Genomic DNA, 20602 nt, shown 5'->3' on the forward strand with positions numbered 1-20602 from the left:
AATGATTTCTAATTGTCCCATTGTCCTGCAGCACCTCCTGGGATTTTGCAAGCTATGTGTGAACGCCAGATAGAATACACCAATGTCAAGTGTGCTCGCATCAGCATGGGGACCTGGAATGTAAATGGTGGTAAACAGTTCAGAAGCAACATGCTCAGTATTGTGGAGCTCAGTAGATGGTTACTTGATGCTTTCAAACAGAATGAAAATCCCAAATTCCAGGGTAAGCTGCAGAACTTCACTTTTCAAACTTATACTTACCTGAATATGTTCAGTATTCCCAACTCTTCATTCACAGAATTAATGTTACAATTTATTTAAATTACATAAGAACATAAGAAATAGGAGCAGGTCATTTGGCCCCTCGAGCCTGCACCATCCTTTAATACAATCATGGCTGATCTGATCATGAACTCAACTCCACTTCCTGGCCCGCTCCCCATAGCCCTTTACTCCCTTATCGCTCAAAAATCTGTCTATCTCCACCTGAAATATACTCAATGACCCAGCCTCCACAGCTCTCTGGGACAGAGAATTCCATAGATTTACAACCGTCAGAGAAAATAAATTCCTCCTTTTCTCAGTTTTAAATGGGCGACCCCTTATTCTGAGATTATGTCCCCTAGTTTTAGTTTCCCCTATGAGTGGAAATAGCCTCTCTGCATCCACCTTGTCGAGCCCCCTTATATGTCTCAATAAGATCACCTCTCATTCTTCTGAACTCCAATGAGTATAGGCCCAACCTACTCATAAGTCAACCCCCTTAGCTCCGGAATCAACTTAGTGAACCTTCTCTGAACAGCCTCCAATGCAAGTATATCTTTCCTTAAGTACGGAGACCAAAACTGTATGCAATACTCCAGGTGTGGCCTCACTAATACCCTGTACAGCTGTAGCAGGACTTCTCTGCTTTTATACTCTATCCACCTTGTAATAAAGGCCAACAGTGACTAGTGGCCTTCTTGATTACTTGCTGTACCTGCATACTAACTTTTTGTGTTTCATGCACAAGGACCCCCAGGTCCCTCTGTACTGCAGCACTTTGCAATATTTCTCCATTTAAATTACAATTTGCTTTTCTATTATTTCTGCCAAAGTGAATAACTTCACATTTTCCCACATTATACTCCATCTGCCAAATTTTTGGCCACTCACTTAGCCTGTCTAAATATCCCTTTGCAGATTTGTTGTGACCTCATCACAATTTTCTTTCCCACCCATTTTTGTATCATCAGCAAACTTGGCTACATTACACTTAATCCGTTCATCTAAGTCATTAATATAGATTGTAAATAGTTGAGGACCCAGCACCGATCCCTGTGGCACCCCACTAGTCACTGTTTGCCAACTGGAAAATTACCCATTCATCCCGACTCTGTTTTCTGTTAGTTAGCCAATCCTCTATCCATGCTAATATATTAACCCCAACCCTGTGAACTTTTATCTTGTGCAGTAACCTCTTATGTGGCATCTTATCAAATGCCTTCTGGAAATCCAAATACACCACATCCACTGGTTCCCCCTTATCCACCCTGCTCGTTACATCCTCAAAGAACTCCAGCAAATTTGTCAAAAATGATTTCCTTCTCGTAAAACCATGTTGACTCTGCTTGATTGAATCATGCTTTTCCAAATGTCCTGCTACTGCTTCCTTAATAACGGACTCCAGCATTTTCCCCAACAACAGATGTTAGGCTAACTGGTCTATAGTTTCCTACGGGAATTTCAGATTTAAGTGTGAGTGTCTAGAAATACAGACAGACAGAAGCAATACAATGAAGAACAAAGCTGGTATAGAAACATGTGCTGCAGTATTACTGAGGACTGAGCTAGCAAACTCAGAACAACAACATCCTCTTGATGTGTATTCTCAAAAACTCTACATTTTAGGTTGGCACCGTGCTGCAACATGTGAAGCTCCAATGTATTGTGGTACAAGGCACGAAGATTTGAGCTGCAGTTCTTCACTTGGTGATTTCCTATTTTAAGCATTCATTCAGGGAGACATGGGCACCTCGAATGTCCCCATAACAAGGGAGGAAAAGCTGAATTCGCCATGCTACTGTGCAAATCTTTTGCAGTTGGTGGCAGAGTATCATTGTTAAAACAAAATCAAAATATTGTAGCTGTTAGTAATCTGAAATAAAAACAGAAAATGCTGGAAAACTTTCAGCAGGTCAGGCAGCATCTGTGGAGAGAGAAACAGAGTTAATGTTTCAGGTCGATAACCTTTTGTCAGAACTGAAAGATGTTCGAGATGGACAGCTTTTAAGCAAATACAGAGCCAGCGAAAAGGGGAGTGAGGGATGGAGGGAGGAAAGAACAAAAGGGAAAGTCTGTGATAGGCAGGGAGAGATTAAATGACTAAATGGAAGATGGAGCAAAGCAAAAAGAGATGGTAATGGGAAAAGTAAAGAAACAAAAGATGGGTCTAGAGGTGTAAATGGTTACGGCAGAATAACAGATAAGGAGGGAAGCATGAAAAATCTGGCAAAGGGGAGAAGTCTCGTGTAGCCTGAGATTGTGGCGGAGAAAGGTAGGTAGATCCCAGGGGTGCAGGCCACCTCACTAGCCATGTACCGATAGGGGACCCCACCCCAAGCACCAGCCCACACATCCCCCACTCCCAGCAGCTCTGCTGCAGCCATCCTCCATTACCAACACCTGATGGCCGAGAAAATGGGAGCAGTGGTGAAGATTTAAAGTTGTTAAAACGATGTTAAGGCTGGGAAGGCTGTAAAGTGCCTAATAGAAAGATGAGATGCTGTTCCTTGAGCTACCAGTGTAGGAGGCGAAGGACGGAAAGGCCAGAGTGGCATGGAGAATTAAAGTCGAAGCTCAGGGTCATGCTTGCAGATTGAACGGAGGTGTTCAGCAAAGCAAAGGTATCATTGTTAAAAGCTTGGGATGGCTAACCTACCTAGCATTACCTTGTACAAAGACCTGTCAATCTTCCACAGCTCGTCAAATAAATCAAGAGCAATAAAAATGAATAAATTCTTGGAAAAATATTAATAATCACTGAAGAGGAGGATGCTGTCAATGTAGTAATAAAGGAGGAGGTAGTAGAGAAATTGAATTGGATAATAAAAGATACAGAGGAGGCACTTAAAAGGTTGGCAGCACTCAATATAGAAGTCACCCAGTCCTGCTGGGATGCATCCTAGGATGCTGAGGGAAGTAAGAGTGAAAATTGCGGAGGCTCTGCCCATAATCTTCCAATCCTGCATTTTATCAGAGAGGCTTTGAGTGTGTCCTTGTAACGTTTCCTCTGCCCACCTTTGGCTCGTTTGCCGTGAAGGAGCTCCGAGTAGAGCGCTTGATTTGGGAGTCTCGTGTCTGGCATGCGGACAATGTGGCCTGCCCAGCGGAGCTGATCAAGTGTGGTCAGTGCTTCAATGTTGGGGATGTTGGCCTGGTCGAGGACACTAATGTTGGTGCGTCTGTCCTCCCATGGGATTTGTAGGATCTTGCGGAGACATCGTTGGTGGTATTTCTCCAGCGACTTGAGGTGTCTACTGTACATGGTCCATGTCTCTGAGCCATACAGGAGGGTGGGTATTACTACAGCCCTGTAAACCATGAGCTTGGTGGCAGATTTGAGGGCCTGGTCTTTGAACACTCTTTTCCTCAGGTGGCCAAAGGCTGCACTGGAGGCAATGTTGAATCTCGTCATCAATGTCTGTACTTGTTGATAAGAGGCTCCAGAGGTATGGCAAGTGGTCCACAAGGTATGGGAAATGGAGCACTCGTGAAATGATTGCACGCTGGCAAGATTTGGAGGAGGGAAATTATTACCTTGGTGCAGGTCGCCATTGCCACTTTGAAAAGCCCCAGTGAAGCGGATGCCACAAGCTGATCTCGCTTAGCAGGTCATGATGGTAGCCAGAGTGAAGGCCCTAGCACTTGCAGGTAAATTGCTGGATTATTACTTTTGGCTGCTGCTTGACTTCTGGGCAATTTCTGCTGATTGTTCAAAGTTCAGTTTGTCTGCAGAGAGAAGTCCGCCTGCTCTTGCACTCTTGTTGTTCCCTTCACAAATTATCTAGCTCCAGATATGGGTAGCTTGGTCGGGCTGCCTCTGGGAATAGACTGTGAGCATAAAGGAAGACATCACAGAGCAGGACGAGCTGCCAGAAATGGGAGGAGGAGGGGCTGTGCACTCTGCAGGAGGCCGTATACATCGAGAGTCTTCAGGGAGCACATCTCTGACCTCGATTTCAATGAGGAGCAATGTGTGAGGCACCTTTGCTTCACCAAGCATGTGGTTACCAAGCTATGTCAATTGCTGTAGCCACAGCTTGACATCAAGGCAGCATTTGACCGAGTGTGGCATCAAGGAGCCCTAGTAAAATTGAAGTCAATAGGAATCGGGGGGGAAAACACTCCATTGGCTGGAGTCATACCTAGCACAAAGGTTGTGGTTGTTGGAGGCCGATCATCTCAGCCACAGGACATCACTGCAGGAATTCCTCAAAGCAGTGTCCTAGGCACAGCCATCTTCAGCTACTTCATCAATGATTTTTCCTCCATCATAATGTGGAAGTGGGGTTGTTCACTGATGATTGCACAGTGTTCAGTTCCACTTAGCAACTCCTCAGATAATAAAGCAGTCCATGCCCGCATGCAGCAAGACCTGGACGACATTCAGGCTTGGGTTGATGAGTAGCAAGTAACATTCGTGCCATACAAGTGCCAGGCAATGACTATCTCCAACAAAGATCATTAGTCCAGGTCTCTAGATTACTAGTCCAGTAACAACCACTAGGCTACCATACCCCTGACAGATACAGATACATGACCGATATCATTTAATGTGACGAAGTGTGAAATGATGAACTTTGGGAGGAACAATATGGAGAGGCAGTATAATCTAAATGGTACTATTTTGAGGGGCATGCAAAATCTTTGAAGGTGGCAAGGAAAGTTCATAAGATGGTTAAGAAAGCGAATGGGATACTTGGATTTGTAAATAAGTGCATTGAATATAAAAGCAAGGAAATTGTGTTAAAACTTTATAAATCACTGGTTAAGCCTCAGCTGGAGTATTGTGTACAATTCTGGGTGCCGTATTTTAGGAAGGATGTCTAGGCCTTGGGAAAGGTACAGAGGAGGTTTACCAGGATGAGGACTTCAGTTCTATGGAAAGACTGGAGAAGCTGGGATTGTTCTCCTTAGAGCAGAGGAGGTTTTCAAAATTATGAAGTGTGTTGCTAGAGCAAGTAAGGAGAAACTGTTTCCTCTGGCAAGTCGGTTGGTAACCAGAGGTCACAGATTTAAAATAATCGACAAAAGAACTAGCGGGGAAATGAGAATCTATTTCACACAGAGAGTGAAGACCTGGAACGCACTACTTGAATGAGTGATGGAAGCAGATTCCACAGGAACTTTCAAAAGGCAATTGGACATGTACAAGAAGAGGACTAATTTGCAGAGTTATGGGGAAAAAGCTGTGGTGTGGGACTAAATTGGACAGCTCATTCAAAGACCCGATACAGGCTTGACAGGTCGAATGGCCTCCTTATGTGCTGTAAGATTCAATGATTAATGGAACTGTGCTATACTGATTGTCAAAGATTGCAGATGGGGATGGGAGTGCTGTGTATTTAGCAGTTGATGAGGCTGTTAGTGCTGTTGCTGTTGTGAGATGACTTTTTAAGATTGTTCTTACCTTGATGATTGATTATTAGATTATTGAACTTCTTCCTGCACTGCAGCTATGCTCCTCGCATTCACCTTATCGGCAACATCCTCCCACTGCCTGTGCATCAGCACCGCCCCGGAGATACTGCATGTCCTTCCTCCTGCACCAAAGCCTCCAGTGTTGCATCTGAGAACCTTGATGCATGTCACTGCACAGAAATAACTCCAGTGGATTTGCAGGCACAATACACCTCCCCTTTGAGGTGCTGGTTGCCTTTAAGTAGCATTGTACACTCCCCATATCAGGCTCGCTCCTATTGCGTGCAGCCAATATTCAGCATGACAACGTGGCTTCCCGAGCAATCATATTAATCAGCAGGCAGCATGGATTTTATGTGCTGTGCCTGCATTGCAGTCAACAGGCGTAGTTTAATCGCAGACGCCAATATCCTGCGGTAATCAATTTAACCACTAGTTCAAATAAGATCTGGATATCAAATCATTAAAGTTTTGTTAAGTTTTAGATCAATGGCATAAATGATTTGAAAAATAATGCGTGTTCCTGTAGATCTGAATGATGATTATAGTAATTTGAAGCAAAATTTGATTGTCCGTTTTGTTCTTTACATAGATAATGAGAGCTGCCCACCAGATATCTTTGCTGTTGGATTTCAGGAAATGGTGGAGCTCAATGCAGGAAACATTGTCAATGCTAGGTGAGCAACTCTCAACTCATCTGATGATTTTAGTTTCAGTGGGTAGGTTTCAAAGGGTTGTTTGACGTTTCGTGGTTTTATTATCGGTGATTTTGCTTCTGAGTGGATGATTAATAGTGCCTTTTGTTGTCCTCATTGATACCAATTATGTTATTACCATCCTAATTGTTTTAAAACCATCCTAATTGTTTTAAATTGGGACTAACTTACATACATAACCTAAGTTCAGTACAAGCAAACCTTCCCAATAATGCAAGATGTGTGCCATATTATGAAAATTGGAGCATGTATTCAGTAAGCTAAAAGAGAGAATGTTATCTATGCTAATCTAACTCAGTTTACTAATTGAAAAGAAAAACTGCAAATGCTGGAAATCTGAAATTAAAACATCTAATTTGAAAATGAATAGAATGGCCTAAAAATTCATCTAGAGCGATGCTGCAAAATGGGTGGTTTCAGATTGGCCGCCTGTTATACGCAGTACCTGATACTCGGTTCCATTGCAGTCACTGGAGTATCAGACGCTGCGTATAACGGGCGGCCGACCCAATACCGCCTGTTTTGCATCGTCGCCCGAGACAAATTTCTGGCCCAAACCTTCGTATTCATATTAAATTTATTACACTATAGTTTTCCCTATTTCTCAATACCTTAGATATTGGTTGATCAGGTAAAATACCTGGTAGTGCTATCCCTAATAAAGTATTGCAACATTTTTTTTAAGCTTTACCACAATTTTTTTGCAGCACAACTAACAAGAAAATGTGGGCAGAACAGCTTCAGAAGGCAATCTCCAGGACGCACAAGTACATCATGCTGTCTTCAGGGCAACTAGTGGGTGTCTGTCTGTATATTTTTGTCCGACTCCATCATGTACCCTACATTAGGTTAGCAGCTGCTATTTGAAGCAAAATTTGATTGTGTTAAATTGCATTGAGATATTTGGATTTTGTAGCTTAAAACACTAATTTTTTAAAGCTCTTTAAGTGACGCCATTCTCCATCTCAGCTCCCATTGCCCTTTCTCCTCTGAATTCATTGCTTTCCTAAACATTAACTTCCAGTTAAACTATAGAAACATAGAAAATAGGTGCAGGAGTAAGCCATTCGGCCCTTCGAGCCTGCACCACCATTCAATAAGATCATGGCTGATCATTCCCTCAGTACCCCTTTCCTGCTTTCTCTCCATATCCCTTGATCCCTTTAGCTGTAAGGACCATATCTAACTCCTTCTTGAATATATCCAATGAACTGACATCAACAACTCTCTGCAGCAGGGAATTCCACAGGTTAACAACTCTCTGAGTGAAGAAGTTTCTCCTCATCTCAGACCTAAATGGCCTACCCCTTATCCTAAGACTATGTCCCCTGGTTCTGGACATCCCCAACATCGGGAACATTCTTCCTGCATCTAACCTGTCCAGTCCCGTCAGAATCTTATACGTTTCTATGAGATCCCCTCTCATCCTTCTAAACTCCAGTGAATAAAGGCCCAGTTGATCCAGTCTCTCCTCATATGACAGCCCAGCCATCCCTGGAATCAGTCTGGTGAACCTTCGCTGCACTTCCTCAAAATAGCAAGAGCGTCCTTCCTCAGATTAGGAGACCGAAATGGAACACAATATTCCAGGTGAGGCCTCACCAAGGCCCTGTACAACTTCAGTAAGACCTCCCTGCTCCTATACTCAAATCTCCTAGTTATGAAGGCCAACATACCATTTGCCGCCTTCACCGCCTGCTGTACCTGTATGCCCACTTTCAGTGACTGATGAACCATGACACCCAGGTCTCGTTGCACCTCACCTTTTCCAAATCTGCCGCCATTCAGATAATATTCTGCCTTCGTGCTTTTGACCCCAAAATGGATAACCTTACATTTATCCACATTATACTGCATCTGCCATGCATTTGCCCACTCACCTAACCTATCCAAGTCACTCTGCAGCCTCTTAGCGTCCTCCTCACAGCTCACACCGCCACCTAGTTTAGTGTCATCCGCAAACTTGGGAGATATTACACTCAATTCCTTCATCTAAATCGTTAATGTATATTGTAAAGAGCTGAGGTCCCAGCACTGAGCCCTGCGGCACTCCACTAGTCACTGCCTGCCATTCTGAAAAGGACCCGTTTATCCCGACTCTCTGCTTCCTGTCTGCCAACCAGTTCTCTATCCACGTCAGCACATTGCCCCCAATACCATGTGTTTTAATTTTGCACACCAATCTCTTGTGCGGGACCTTGTCAAAAGCCTTTTGAAAGTCCAAATACACCACATCCACTGGTTCTCCCTTGTCCACTCTGCTAGTTACATCCTCAAAAAATTCCAGAAGATTCGTCAAGCATGATTTCCCTTTCATAAATCTATGCTGACTTGGTCCAATCCTGCCACTGCTTTCCAAATGCGTTGCTATTTTATCCTTAATGATTGATTCCAACATTTTCTCCACTACTGATGTCAGGCTAACCGGTCTATAATTACCCGTTTTCTCTCTCCCTCCCTTTTTAAAAAGTGGTGTTACATTAGGTATCCTCCAATGCATAGGAACTGATCTAGAGTCAACAGACTGTTGGAAAATAATCACCAATGCATCCACTATTTCTAGGGCCACTTCATTAAGTACTCTGGGATGCAGACTATCAGGCCCCGGGGATTTATCAGCCTTCAATCCCATCAGTTTCCCCCAGTGCCCTGTGTTACTGACTGTATCTCTACTGATGTTAATCCAGCTCCCTCACACGGTCACTCGGTAATCCCTCTCTCCCAGCACCCTATCTACTCATGTTCACGGCTACCCATTCAAACTTGCTATCTTCCATGACCTCTCAACTTCCACGGACCATCTATGACCATTTCCTTGGGATACCTCATTACCCACAACTCTCCACCCACTTCAATCCCATTTCATTTTGCATCCGTCCCTGGAAAAAATTGTTTCCCCAAGCCACTTACAATTTCCCTTTCAAACTCCTAACTGCCGAGCCTTTGGATTCACTGCAATACTTGAGCTGTTGATGTGCTCAACCACTCCCTCACCTCCACCTTTGAATGCCCTTGTTTCCAGCAAAACTTTTACTCGCACCTGACATAGTTGTTCTCCCTGGTAAGGCCCCATGTTCGCTTCTCAAATCCAAGGGATGCAGACTTGAACATATCTGTCGCACAACTGGCTTATTCATCCATCACTAGATCTGTTCGGACCACATGAAGTGCTATTGGATCTTACTCACCTCTACTAAGACCACTCATTAATCCAGAATCATCCTGGAGAGCAAAGGCAGCTTCTGACTTTATTTCTCCACTGTTAACCATCTCCTTAAATCCCCCTCACCCTCCACCTTCACTTTCAACAAGTTGGTCTTAGGCCCAACTATCTTCACCTGCTTCATCAATGAGCTTCCCTCCATCATGTCAGAATTGCAGCTGTTCGCTGATGATTGCGGTATCAGTTCCATTCGCAATTGCTCAGATAATGAAGCAGTCAATGCCTGCATGCAACAAGACCTGGACAACATCCAGGCTTGGACTCATAAGTGACAAGTAAGATTTGTGCCGCACAGGCAATGACCATCTCCAACAAGAAAAAATCTAACCACCTCCTCTTGACTTTCAGTGGCATTATCATTGTTGAATCCCCCACTAGCAATACTCAGGAAGCTGAACACCATCCAGGGCAAAGTAGTCTGCTTAATTGGTAACGGATCCACCGTTTTAAACATCCACTCCTTCCATTTCCTGCTAGCTGCCCCAACAATCATGTTAACCAGCATGCAGGATGGCTTTTACATGCCGCCTGCATTGCAACAGGCGCAATGTAATCATGGACCACAATTGCCTGCAGTAATGAATTTACACATCATCCTGACTTAAACATATATCGCCATTCCCCATTCCTTCATCGTTGCTAGTTCAAAATCCTGGAACTCCCTACCTAATAGCACTGTGGGAGCTCCTTCACCACATGAACTGCAGTGGTTCAAGAAGGCGGCTCACCACCACCTTATCCAGGGCAACTCGGGATGGGAATTAAATGCTGGCCTTGAAAGCGATGCCCACATCCTGAGAAGGAATAAATAAAAGTGTGGGCTGCTCTTGGACTTCTTTGTCCCTACCAGTAAGACCATCCATCAAGTGCCTCTGCTGCTTCTGCCTGCCCTTTCTCTAACCACCAAGGCAAAACTCCCCTTCGGCTCCCCCCTTACCTAGCCCTAATCATGCATCTTTCTCCAGTTTCTCTCCCATCTCCCCTCACACCATCTTTTCTATGAGACCCCATTCCCACACAAACCAGACTACTCCAGGTCTCCATTTCTTCTCCTCAGGTGCAATGTTCTGTTTAAGCTGCATGGCCGCGCAGCGTTCTGTTGGTCCCGTACAGCCAGGTCAACGGCGTTCTAATGGCTAAACTTCCGATTGCATAACCTCTCCATCAGAAAGACCGACTACTTCATCTCAGTACATTGCCTGCTCCTGTCTCAGCTCATCTGCTGCTGAAACCCTCATCCATGCCTTTGACAAGTTCAGACTTGTCTATTCCAATGCTCTCCTGGCTGTCCTCCCGTCCTCCACTCCCTCTATAAACTTTAGCTGATTCAAAACTCTGGTGCCTGTATCCTATCTTGCACCAATTCCAGTTAACCCATCATCCCTGACCTCATTGAACTACATTGGCTCTTAGTACCCCAAAGCTTCAAATTTAAAATTCTCATCCTTCTGTTTAAATTCCTTTGTGGCTTTGCCCCTCCCGATCTCTGAAATCTTCTCTAGCCCTCCAACAACTTGGTCCCCAAACTTTCCATCCTTCAACTCTGGTCTCTTGTTCATCCTCCTGTCATTACTGGCCATGCCTTCAAGTACTAGGCCCAACCCTTTAAAATTCTTTCCATAAACTTCTGTGCTTCCCCAGCTCTCTCGCCTCCTTTTCCTTTAAGACCCTCTTTAAAACCCACCTGTTTTGATCATTCCTCCCAATATCTCCTTCTTTAGCTCAGCATTCCATTTTTTGATTCCACCTCTGTGTAGAGTTTTGTGTACTTTAAGGGTGCTATATAAATGCTTGTTCTTACTGTCATTTATCTTTGGATAGAAGCTTGACTATTTATTTGTAATAGTAGCTGCGTTTTTATAAAAATGAATTTAAGTCCATCGTTCAGAGAACGAGATATTTTATGATTGGAATCTGAACAGGTTACCAGGAAGGCTTTTGAATGTGTAAAAGCTAAATGTAATATTTTTATTATAATTAAAGCACTCTTGGGATCTTTCCTGTTCAACATAGGCCCCAGTCTAATGAATTCTAGAAGTGGTTTAGCATTCAGGATACTAAAGGACATCTTTCTTGTTTGGATAGTTCAGACCTGCAAAGCCACTTGGACTTGATTTAGAGTCCTAGCTTTTGAAAGTTTTGATAGCACCCATACATTGTTGTCAGGTATTGATGGTATGCGAACATATTTAACAGAAACACAATCAGCTTAACCATGAACAGTTCTCAGACATCACATCTTTCTCAAAATTGTCAGCTGTATTTCAAGTTATATCTAAAAATTAGGCTGATGCAAGTTGAAAGATTGAGAAGTGGGATGTTCATAACAGTGAGATTTCATATATGTTCCCCAACTCCAAACCTAAACAAAATTGTTATATTCTTGCATGCTCTTCTCTGAAAACTAGGCTAGGTGACTTCACAAAATGTTTGAAAATTGGGTCAAGTTGCAGGTTAAAACTAAAGTCTGTCTTCTGGCTATTTTTATTTCTCCTTATAAATTTCCTTTTGTTCTCCCTGTCCCTCAGGAAGGTGAAGCCTCTTACCCTTTAAATAACAGCACCATTGTCCTCACATCGGCACTTTCTACGGTTGGTGTCAACTTTCAAATTGCATCACCTTGAAAGTTCTGAGATAACCCATGATCACTGGTATGGGTGTCAGTATGGCTGGTCCAGTGTTGATCATCTTGCCAATGTCATGCCTCTTTGGAACTCTTGCTTTTGAATAACAAAGTGAATCACATGTCATCGCTGTGGAAATCTCCAAATTCTTAGATAGAGTGCTGCACAGTATACATACAATCCAAAGCTCTTGTCATAGCTACCTCGTTTCTTCTCCGATTGGTCTATCTGTGCAATAGCTGACTGTTCATCCTCTATTTATTTTCCCCATTAACTCTAGGTTTCCCCAGGACACTCTTTCATCTCCCATTCTGTTCCTTCTTATCAGTGACTATATGCATTTGTTATCCAACCCCATCCATTATTTCCTGACTCTACAATCATCAGTTTCTTCAATTAATTTGGTATCAAGGGATATAACCTCCAGTCCTCTGGTTGTGTCGTGGCTAAGTTATTATATTTTGATGTACTCTCTATGCCCTTAGTGAGGTAATGGAAATCTTTTTTCATTCAATTTTCTAAAAAGACTTTTTAAATCTAACCAACTGTCTCTTCATTGTGACTCTGCCATTGACATTCTTGGCCTCACAATCCCCTCTGACCTCAAATTCAGCTCCCATATTTTCATTTCTGAAGCTACGGAGAAGTCCACACCACTGGGCTCTGGAATATCCTGGCTGAAAGATGAGGGCTTGTGGATGCTAAGTCGTTGAGTATATTCAGGACCGAGATCGCGAGATTATTGGGCAGTAAGGGAATCAGGGATATGGGGATAGGGTGGGAAAGTGTAGTTCATGTCGAAGTTCGGCCATGATCTAATCGAATGGTGGAGCAGGCTCGAGGGGCCTTATGGCCGACTCCTGCTCCTATTTCTTATGTTCTTATCAGTAAAATAAGTGGGGAAATGGGAGGCAAAATACAAATAAGAACCATTTTTCATTCTTTCTCTTTTTCCAGAAAAGTTGCTGTGGATCGGGTGAAGACTGGGATGGGAGGAAAGGCTGGGAACAAAGGAGCAGTGGCTGTTCGCCTGCAGTTTTACAGCACCACACTCTGCTTTATATGCGCCCATCTGACAGCTGGACAGTCACAAGTGAAAGAAAGAAATGAAGATTATAGAGAAATCATGCAGAAACTCAGCTTCCCAATGGTATTTAATTTTTCTTACGCACAAACATTTAGAATGAAGGGGACACTGGGTGTTGTAGTGAATTAACACACTGTTGTTTTACCTCTGGGACCAGATTCAAATCTAGTCCAAACTCTGGAATTGAATAATTCTCCGTTTGCTCAGAATTAAAGTTTCTCTTTGCTGGGTATAACAGTCTTGCATAAATTAATGTGGTTAATCTCAACACTGTTCCTCTTGTTCCTGGGCCTGTAGCACAAAGCTGTGCCATACCTGGCACTGAAAGGCAACTTTAATCAGAATAGCTGGTGTGGAAAATGGAAAATATCATAATGATGTATCAAAGATATTTGAAGCAGGGCAAGAAAGTAACCTATAGGTTAGAGAAGACCATAAACTAATTTACATTGAAATTTATTGAAGAAAAAAAGGAGTCAAAAGTTGAAGGTGATTAACTAATTTCATTGTGATGAAAGAGAATTGGTTGGAAAAAACGGCAGATCAAGCAGTGTAAGTTGAAAGATTGCGATATTCATAATAGTGAGATTTCACATATGTTCCCCAACTGCAAACCTAAACGAATTTGAGATGGGTAAGGCACGAGTCAAATGCATTCTGACCAGAAGGAAAAGGGTGTGTCAAAGGTTGAGCTTACATGGATAGAGAGATTAGAGCAAAAGTGAGGTTTAGAATAGAGACGCACGATAAATATAGTGGGATAATACAGAAAAAAGTTATAAAAAATAATGTATTTCTAAGGGAAATATAAAATGTAAATATAAGGGAAGGAAAAAGAAATTAAGGAGAATACAAGTCAATATAAATAACAACAACAACTTGTATTTATATAGCACCTTTAACATAGTAAAATGCCTTAAGGCGCTTCATTCACATTTATGAAAACTATAAATATAAGTCAAAGAATCATCAAAAAAAATGGTGGAATCACTTACATTTCCGTAATGCTCATTGAAAAGAAAGTGCCACAGCACTTCACAAAGTGGTGGCTAGCAAGTGGACACTGAGCCAGGGGGGTGAGTGGTGGGGAGGAAGGAGCAGTATGAGGGTCAGGGGGTGTAAAAGCGTGGTGAAAGAGGAGGGCCTTTGAGGTTTTGGAAAGCTGGCAAGGAGTTGGCAAGGCAGAGATGCTGAGCAAGGGGCAAGTTGGTAAAGGAGTGACCACCCTTGGTGGAGCAGAGGGAACAGGGAGGAAGAAGTAGGTTGATGTTGGAGGACTGGTGGGTGAGCTCAGGGACATAGAGCTGGAGCAGATCAGGGAGGGAGGGGAGAGGCTGTGGATGGATTTGAAGATTTTTTTTTCATTTATTCACAAGATGTGGAAGTCAGAGACAAGGCCAGCATTTATTGCCCATTCCTAACTGCCCTTGAAAAGGTGGTAGTGAGCTGCCTTCTCGAACCGTTGGAGTCTATCTGATGAAAGGGGCTCCTATAATGCTGTTAGGGAGGGAATTTCAAGATTTTGACCCAGTGACAATGAAGGAACGGTGATATATTTCCAAGTCAGGATGGTGTGTGACTTGGGAGGGGAACTTAGAGGTGGTGATGTTCCCATACACCTGCTGTCCTTGTCCTTCTAGTTGGTGGAGGTCTTGCAGGCTGGGACTGCGGCAATTTCTGGGCCGGGCTGCCGCACGCTGCTGTCTCTACTCAGCAGGCCGGGGCCATTAGAGGGAGCAGCGTGCAGTGGCATACTGCTGCAGGAGGGCGACAGCTGACTGCAGTGCGGGCAGGTACAGCAGGAGTGGCGAGGTTGGGGTGAAGGAGCGGCAAGAGTTCATAGAGGGATGTGATCGGGGCCTAGGAGAGGTGAGAGTTTGGGGTCCAGAAGAGGCAAGGACCCAGGGGCAGCACGGGCCAGCCCACACTGCAATGTGTGTGCGCACTAGGTCCATGCAGCAGAGCTGGTCTCCAGTCGTCTTGGTTAATCCTTGCCACTGGACCAAGACCTAACTCTGTCAAGCCCGTGTGGTGGCTGGGGTGCAACGGCTAGGGCTGTCACCTTGAAACTAGACATAATGACAATGACTTGAGTAATTCAGAGGGCTATTCTTCTTCCAAAAATGAATTGTAGCATTGCATAATCAAGGTAGGATGAGATTTTTGAACATTAAAAAATCCTTTGTTCAAAAAAAAATGAATAAAGTTCAGTCACTGTTCGTAATTAATTTTTTCTGTTCCTTCAGTGTAAGTGCTGATATTTGATCTAGAAAATCAAGTTGAGGAACTAAAACCTTATCCAAACCTCATGATACAACAATGCGGCTATGTAAATGTAATTCTTATTTCCCCCATCCCCTCTGATATTAAAGCATTCCTTGAATGGCTGCACAATCTGGACTGACTTTGAACCTCTGAATTTTGTTGACTTGATTTTCTTTGGATTGATATATAGGATACAAATCAGAGACACTTAGGTTTGCCATTTTTTCCTGTGTCTAAAACCAGATAAGGGCAGGGATTAGGTATAAAGCTGGCGGCATTGATGAATAAACAGGTGCGTGTTTAAACAGTTGACCTGTTTCATACTGTGACATTCATTAACATGTTCTATGCCTGTCTCCCACAATATGCATTTTTAAATTTTCCTGATTGTTGTGCGATAATTGGATCCAGATATGCTATTTTCATTCAGACTGTGTTAGCACACTTGATTGACCGTTGTGTTTCTATAAATGTATACTCTCTTTGGTTATATGCATGAAAACTAACTAGAATTGAGTACAGCTGAATTGATTGTGTTGTGCCTGCCCATAATAATGCAAGGCTGAGATTTAGAAGTTGGTTCCTCCTTGGTTGTACCTGAAATTGTGCCAATGTGAAGTTACACCCAAATATCCTTATCCTCCAATCTCACTAGCATGCACCAGAGCTTAAAATAGGTATGAATGGGCATAAATCAGCATAAACAAGGAAATGCCAAACCCACACGATATATTTCTTTTCTGAGTCTTAATATTTAAAGTTTCAACTCATTTTGCCATCATTGATGCACATCAGGCACAGCATCTATAAGAACCTACAATCTGGATAACTTTTCAATTTTGAACATGAATTGTACTGTCATAAAAATGTATTTAAAGGAACAGATAATAATAGAGCAAGTCTCAGTGAGGATCATTTTTTAAAAACACTTTCAAATTGCAATTAAAAGACCAGAAAAATATTTTTTCTTCCTGCTGTTCTCTGGCAATCTTGACGTAATTTTGAGACCACCCCCAGCCCCCCTGCCCCCCTGCCCCTCCTGATCCAGCACAATTGGAGGATGCTGACATTTGAGAGTTGTGGGTGGCCAATTTTGTGAGCGGAGATTCGTTTGGATGGAAAGCTTGGTGGGCGGATGTAAACAATCGCGGAAACTTGGACGTACTTTGCGACCAAAATTCCGTGATCGTTTACGCCACTTAATTGGATTGTGTCCAAATAACGTGTCTCTCTGGGCACAGGTGTGGAGGAAACTCCAGGCTTTTGTGTTTAATTACTCCAGTTACATCAATGCACTACAGTATCCTTGAAGAACTAAACTATTAACAAGTATGGAAGTTGCCATGCTATAGAACTTCTAGTTCTGCCTAACACAGATTTAAGTTGAGGGTGGTGACAAAAGCAAAGAGGATCCACTCAGACATGCGCAAGGTGCTTTTTTAAAAATGCAACACCTGGTGTTCAGTTAACAAAACTACCCGAAGAGCCATGTCACAGTGCAGGTAAGTAGTACATCTGGCCAAACCCAAGACTACTACAGGCCTGCCACAGCACCAGTCAGCAGAATTTAACCTCAGACTGTTGCTGTGGAAGTCTTTTATAAACATATAAATTGTAAAAGGATAGCCAACGAAAGGGTGGGGTCAATTAGGCACGAAAAAGGAGATCTTGTTGAGGCAGAGGACATAACTGATGTACAAAATGAATACTTTGCATCTGTCTTCCCAAAAGAAGAGGATGCTGCCAATGTCACAGTAAAGGAGATGGTAGTACAACAACAATTTTTATTTATATAGCGCCTTTAACATAGTGAAGCATACCAAGGAGCTTCATAGGAGTATTATGACATTAAAAAATGTGTCACTTTTGAAACATTTGACAGGGGAGAAATTGGATGGGATAAAAATGAAGAGGTACTTAAAAAGTTGGCAGTGCTCAAAGTGGAAAAGTCGTCTGGTCCAGCTGGGATGCATCCTAGACTGAGGGAAGTAAGGGTGGAAATTGTGGAGATTCTGGACATAATCTGTCAATTCTCCATAGATATGGGAGTGCTGCCAGTGGACAGGAGGATTGCAAATGTTACACCTCTTGATCAAAAAAGGAGAGGGGTAAACCCAACTATAGGCCAGTGAGCCTAATATTGGTGGTGTGGGAACTTTTAGACGCAATAATCCGAGACACAAACTAATAGCCACTTGGAAAAATATGGGTTAATAAATGACTGCCAGCACGGATTTGTTAAAGGTCACTCCTGTTTGACTAACTTGATTTGAGTTCTTGATGAAGTAACGAAGAGGGTGGATGTGGGTAATGCAATTTGATTTGTTTATGGACTTTCAAAAGGCGATTGATAAAGTGCCACATAATAGATTTGTTAGCAAAATTGAATCCGTGGGATTAAAGAGGCAATGGCAGCGGCAGCATGGCTATGGAACTAGCTGAGAGACAGAAAGCAGGTGTAGAGGTGAGTGGTTTTTTTTCAGACTGGAGGGAAGTATACAGTGATATCCCCCAGTGGTGGGTATTGGGATCAGCTCTTTTTGATATATCTTAATTATCTGGATTTCGGTATACATACAAATAATGATGGACAGGAAAAGGCTCTCTGGTCCATTAAGCCTGTCCCACACTGTTTATTTCAATATATACACTTTACACCCCACCTAAAAACCATGTGATCTCCTGGGACAGGCGAAAAAACAGGTTAAAGCCCAGACCATGTTGGGGGAAAATATCTGCGAAATTCCTCTCCAAACCCCTCGGTGGTCAAAACTTGTCCAGGATATCACACTGGCCCTGAATTCCTTGCAGTTACCTACCTTTTATATAAGGTGATCTCAACCCAGCCAGAAATAGGTCCATCTCTTGCTCGAAGGAATTGAGCGAAAATATCACCTAGCATGTGAGGAGACTAAAACTGACCATGGTCTTGTACAATGACCAAAATAGTATGCTTTGTCTTACAATCAATAATCTATAAATACACCCCAGCACTTATTCACTCCAGCTATTGCTTCAGGGCATTGTTCATGAACCTTTAGAGATCTGTGCACTAGAATGCCCAGATCTCTCTTTTTTTTTTTCTCCACCTGCTTTCATGCTTTTCCCTGAATGGTGTAAGTATTATCTGTATTTGCCCTGCCGCAAGCATAACACTGCACTTTTCCAAGTTAAACAGCATTTGCCAGTCACGAGCCCAATCCCCCAATACATCAAGATCCACTTTAAGCAGTCGAGCATTATCTATGGACCTGACACACGCACAAATCTTAGTATCATCTGCAAATTTGCAGATCGTGTCCCCAACACCTACATTCAGATCATTAATAAAAGTAGTAAAGAGCAACAGTCCCAATACAGATCCTGTGGGAAACCACTGGTGACCGGTCTCCAAACAGATCCAAATCTATCGACAACTACCTTCTGTCCCCTTGCATTCAATGCGTTTAATTTAGCTAACAAGTCTATTATGTGGTATTTTATCAAACGCCTTTTGGAAGTCCATATACAAATCAACTGTGCTACCCTCATCAACCCTCTCTGGTGGTTAGTGGTGTGCCACAGGGATCGGTGCTGGGACCACAACTATTTACAATATACATAGATGACCTGGAAGAGGGGACAGAGTGTAGTGTAACAAAATTTGCAGATGACACAAAGATTAATGGGAAAGCGGGTTATGTAGAGGACACAGAGAGGCTGCAAAGAGATTTAGATAGGTTAAGCGAATGGGCTAAGGTTTGGCAATAGAATACAATGTCGGAAAATGTGAGGTCATCCACCTTGGGGGAAAAAAAAACAGTAAAAGGGAATATTATTTGAATAGGGAGAAATTACAACATGCTGCGGTGCAGAGGGACCTGGGGGTCCTTGTGCATGAAACTCTTTTGAGTCCTTGTGCATGAATCCCAAAAAGTTAGTTTGCAGGTGCAGCAGGTAATCAGGAAGGCGAATGGAATGTTGGCCTTCATTGCGAGAGGGATGGAGTACAAAAGCAAGGAGGTCCTGCTGCAACTATACAGGGTATTGGTGAGTACTGTGTGCAGTTTTGGTCACCTTACTTAAGGAAGGATATACTGGCTTTGGAGGGGGTACAGAGACGATTCACTAGGCTGATTCCGGAGACCTTATGATGATAGATTGAGTAGACTGGGTCTTTACTCGTTGGAGTTCAGAAGGATGAGGGGTGATCTTATAGAAACATTTAAAATAATGAAAGGAATAGTCAAGATAGAGGCAGAGAGTTGTTTCCACTGGTCGGGGAGACTAGAACTAGGGGGCACAGCCTCAAAATAAAGGGGAGCCAATTTAAAACCGAGTTGAGAAGGAATTTCTTCTCCCAGAGAGTTGTGAATCTGTGGAATTCTCTGCCCAAGGAAGCAGTTGAGGCCAGCTCATTGAATGTATTCAAATCACAGATAGATAGATTTTTAACCATTAAGGGTTACAGGGAGAGGGCGGGTAAGTGGAGCTGAGTCCACGGCCAGATCAGCCATGATCTTTTTGAATGGTGGAGCAGGCTCGAGGGGCTCGATGGCCTGCTCCTGTTCCTAATTCTTATGTTCTCTCTTATTTTCATTAAAGAACTCGATCAAGTTAGTCAAACACGATTTACCTTTCACACATCCAGGCTGGCTTTCAATTATTAGCCCATACTTTTCCAAATGCCAATACATTTTGTCACGGATTATTGACTCAAAGTTTCCCCACCACTGTCATTAGGCTGACTGGCCTGTAGTTGCCGGTTTTAAACCCTTCCAACCTTTTTTTAAATAGTGAAAGTTTATTTCCACTGGTTCACTCCACATGCAAAGGGGAAATGGCCCAGTGCACTGGACATAACAAATATCCCAGGTAAGGTGCAGAAGACCCATGCATCAGAGCTCGTCACTCCCAGTTTTTGAATCGGTGGAATTATAGTAGGAATCAGCAATGGAGCCGTCAGGCAACACCTGCACACTGCTGAACTATTCACCAATGCTATGGTCGAGTTAACTTGTGGACC

The 20602-nt window shown here is 43.0% G+C and overlaps 1 protein-coding gene across 3 annotated transcripts in view; it reads left to right on the plus strand.

The window, feature by feature from the left end:
- Window positions 1–20602, plus strand: part of LOC139273170 (synaptojanin-2-like) — a 222482-nt gene that overhangs the window by 157571 nt on the left and 44309 nt on the right. For all 3 annotated transcript variants that reach the window (XM_070889701.1, XM_070889699.1, XM_070889700.1), the window contains 4 exons: window positions 32–223; window positions 6275–6359; window positions 7106–7246; window positions 13203–13395. In XM_070889701.1, the coding sequence (XP_070745802.1) occupies window positions 32–223; window positions 6275–6359; window positions 7106–7246; window positions 13203–13395 (611 nt within the window). The remainder of the gene's footprint in view (window positions 1–31; window positions 224–6274; window positions 6360–7105; window positions 7247–13202; window positions 13396–20602) is intronic.

Source organism: Pristiophorus japonicus, chromosome 9 (genome assembly GCF_044704955.1).
Source record: "Pristiophorus japonicus isolate sPriJap1 chromosome 9, sPriJap1.hap1, whole genome shotgun sequence".
NCBI classification, from domain to species: Eukaryota; Metazoa; Chordata; class Chondrichthyes; family Pristiophoridae; genus Pristiophorus; species Pristiophorus japonicus.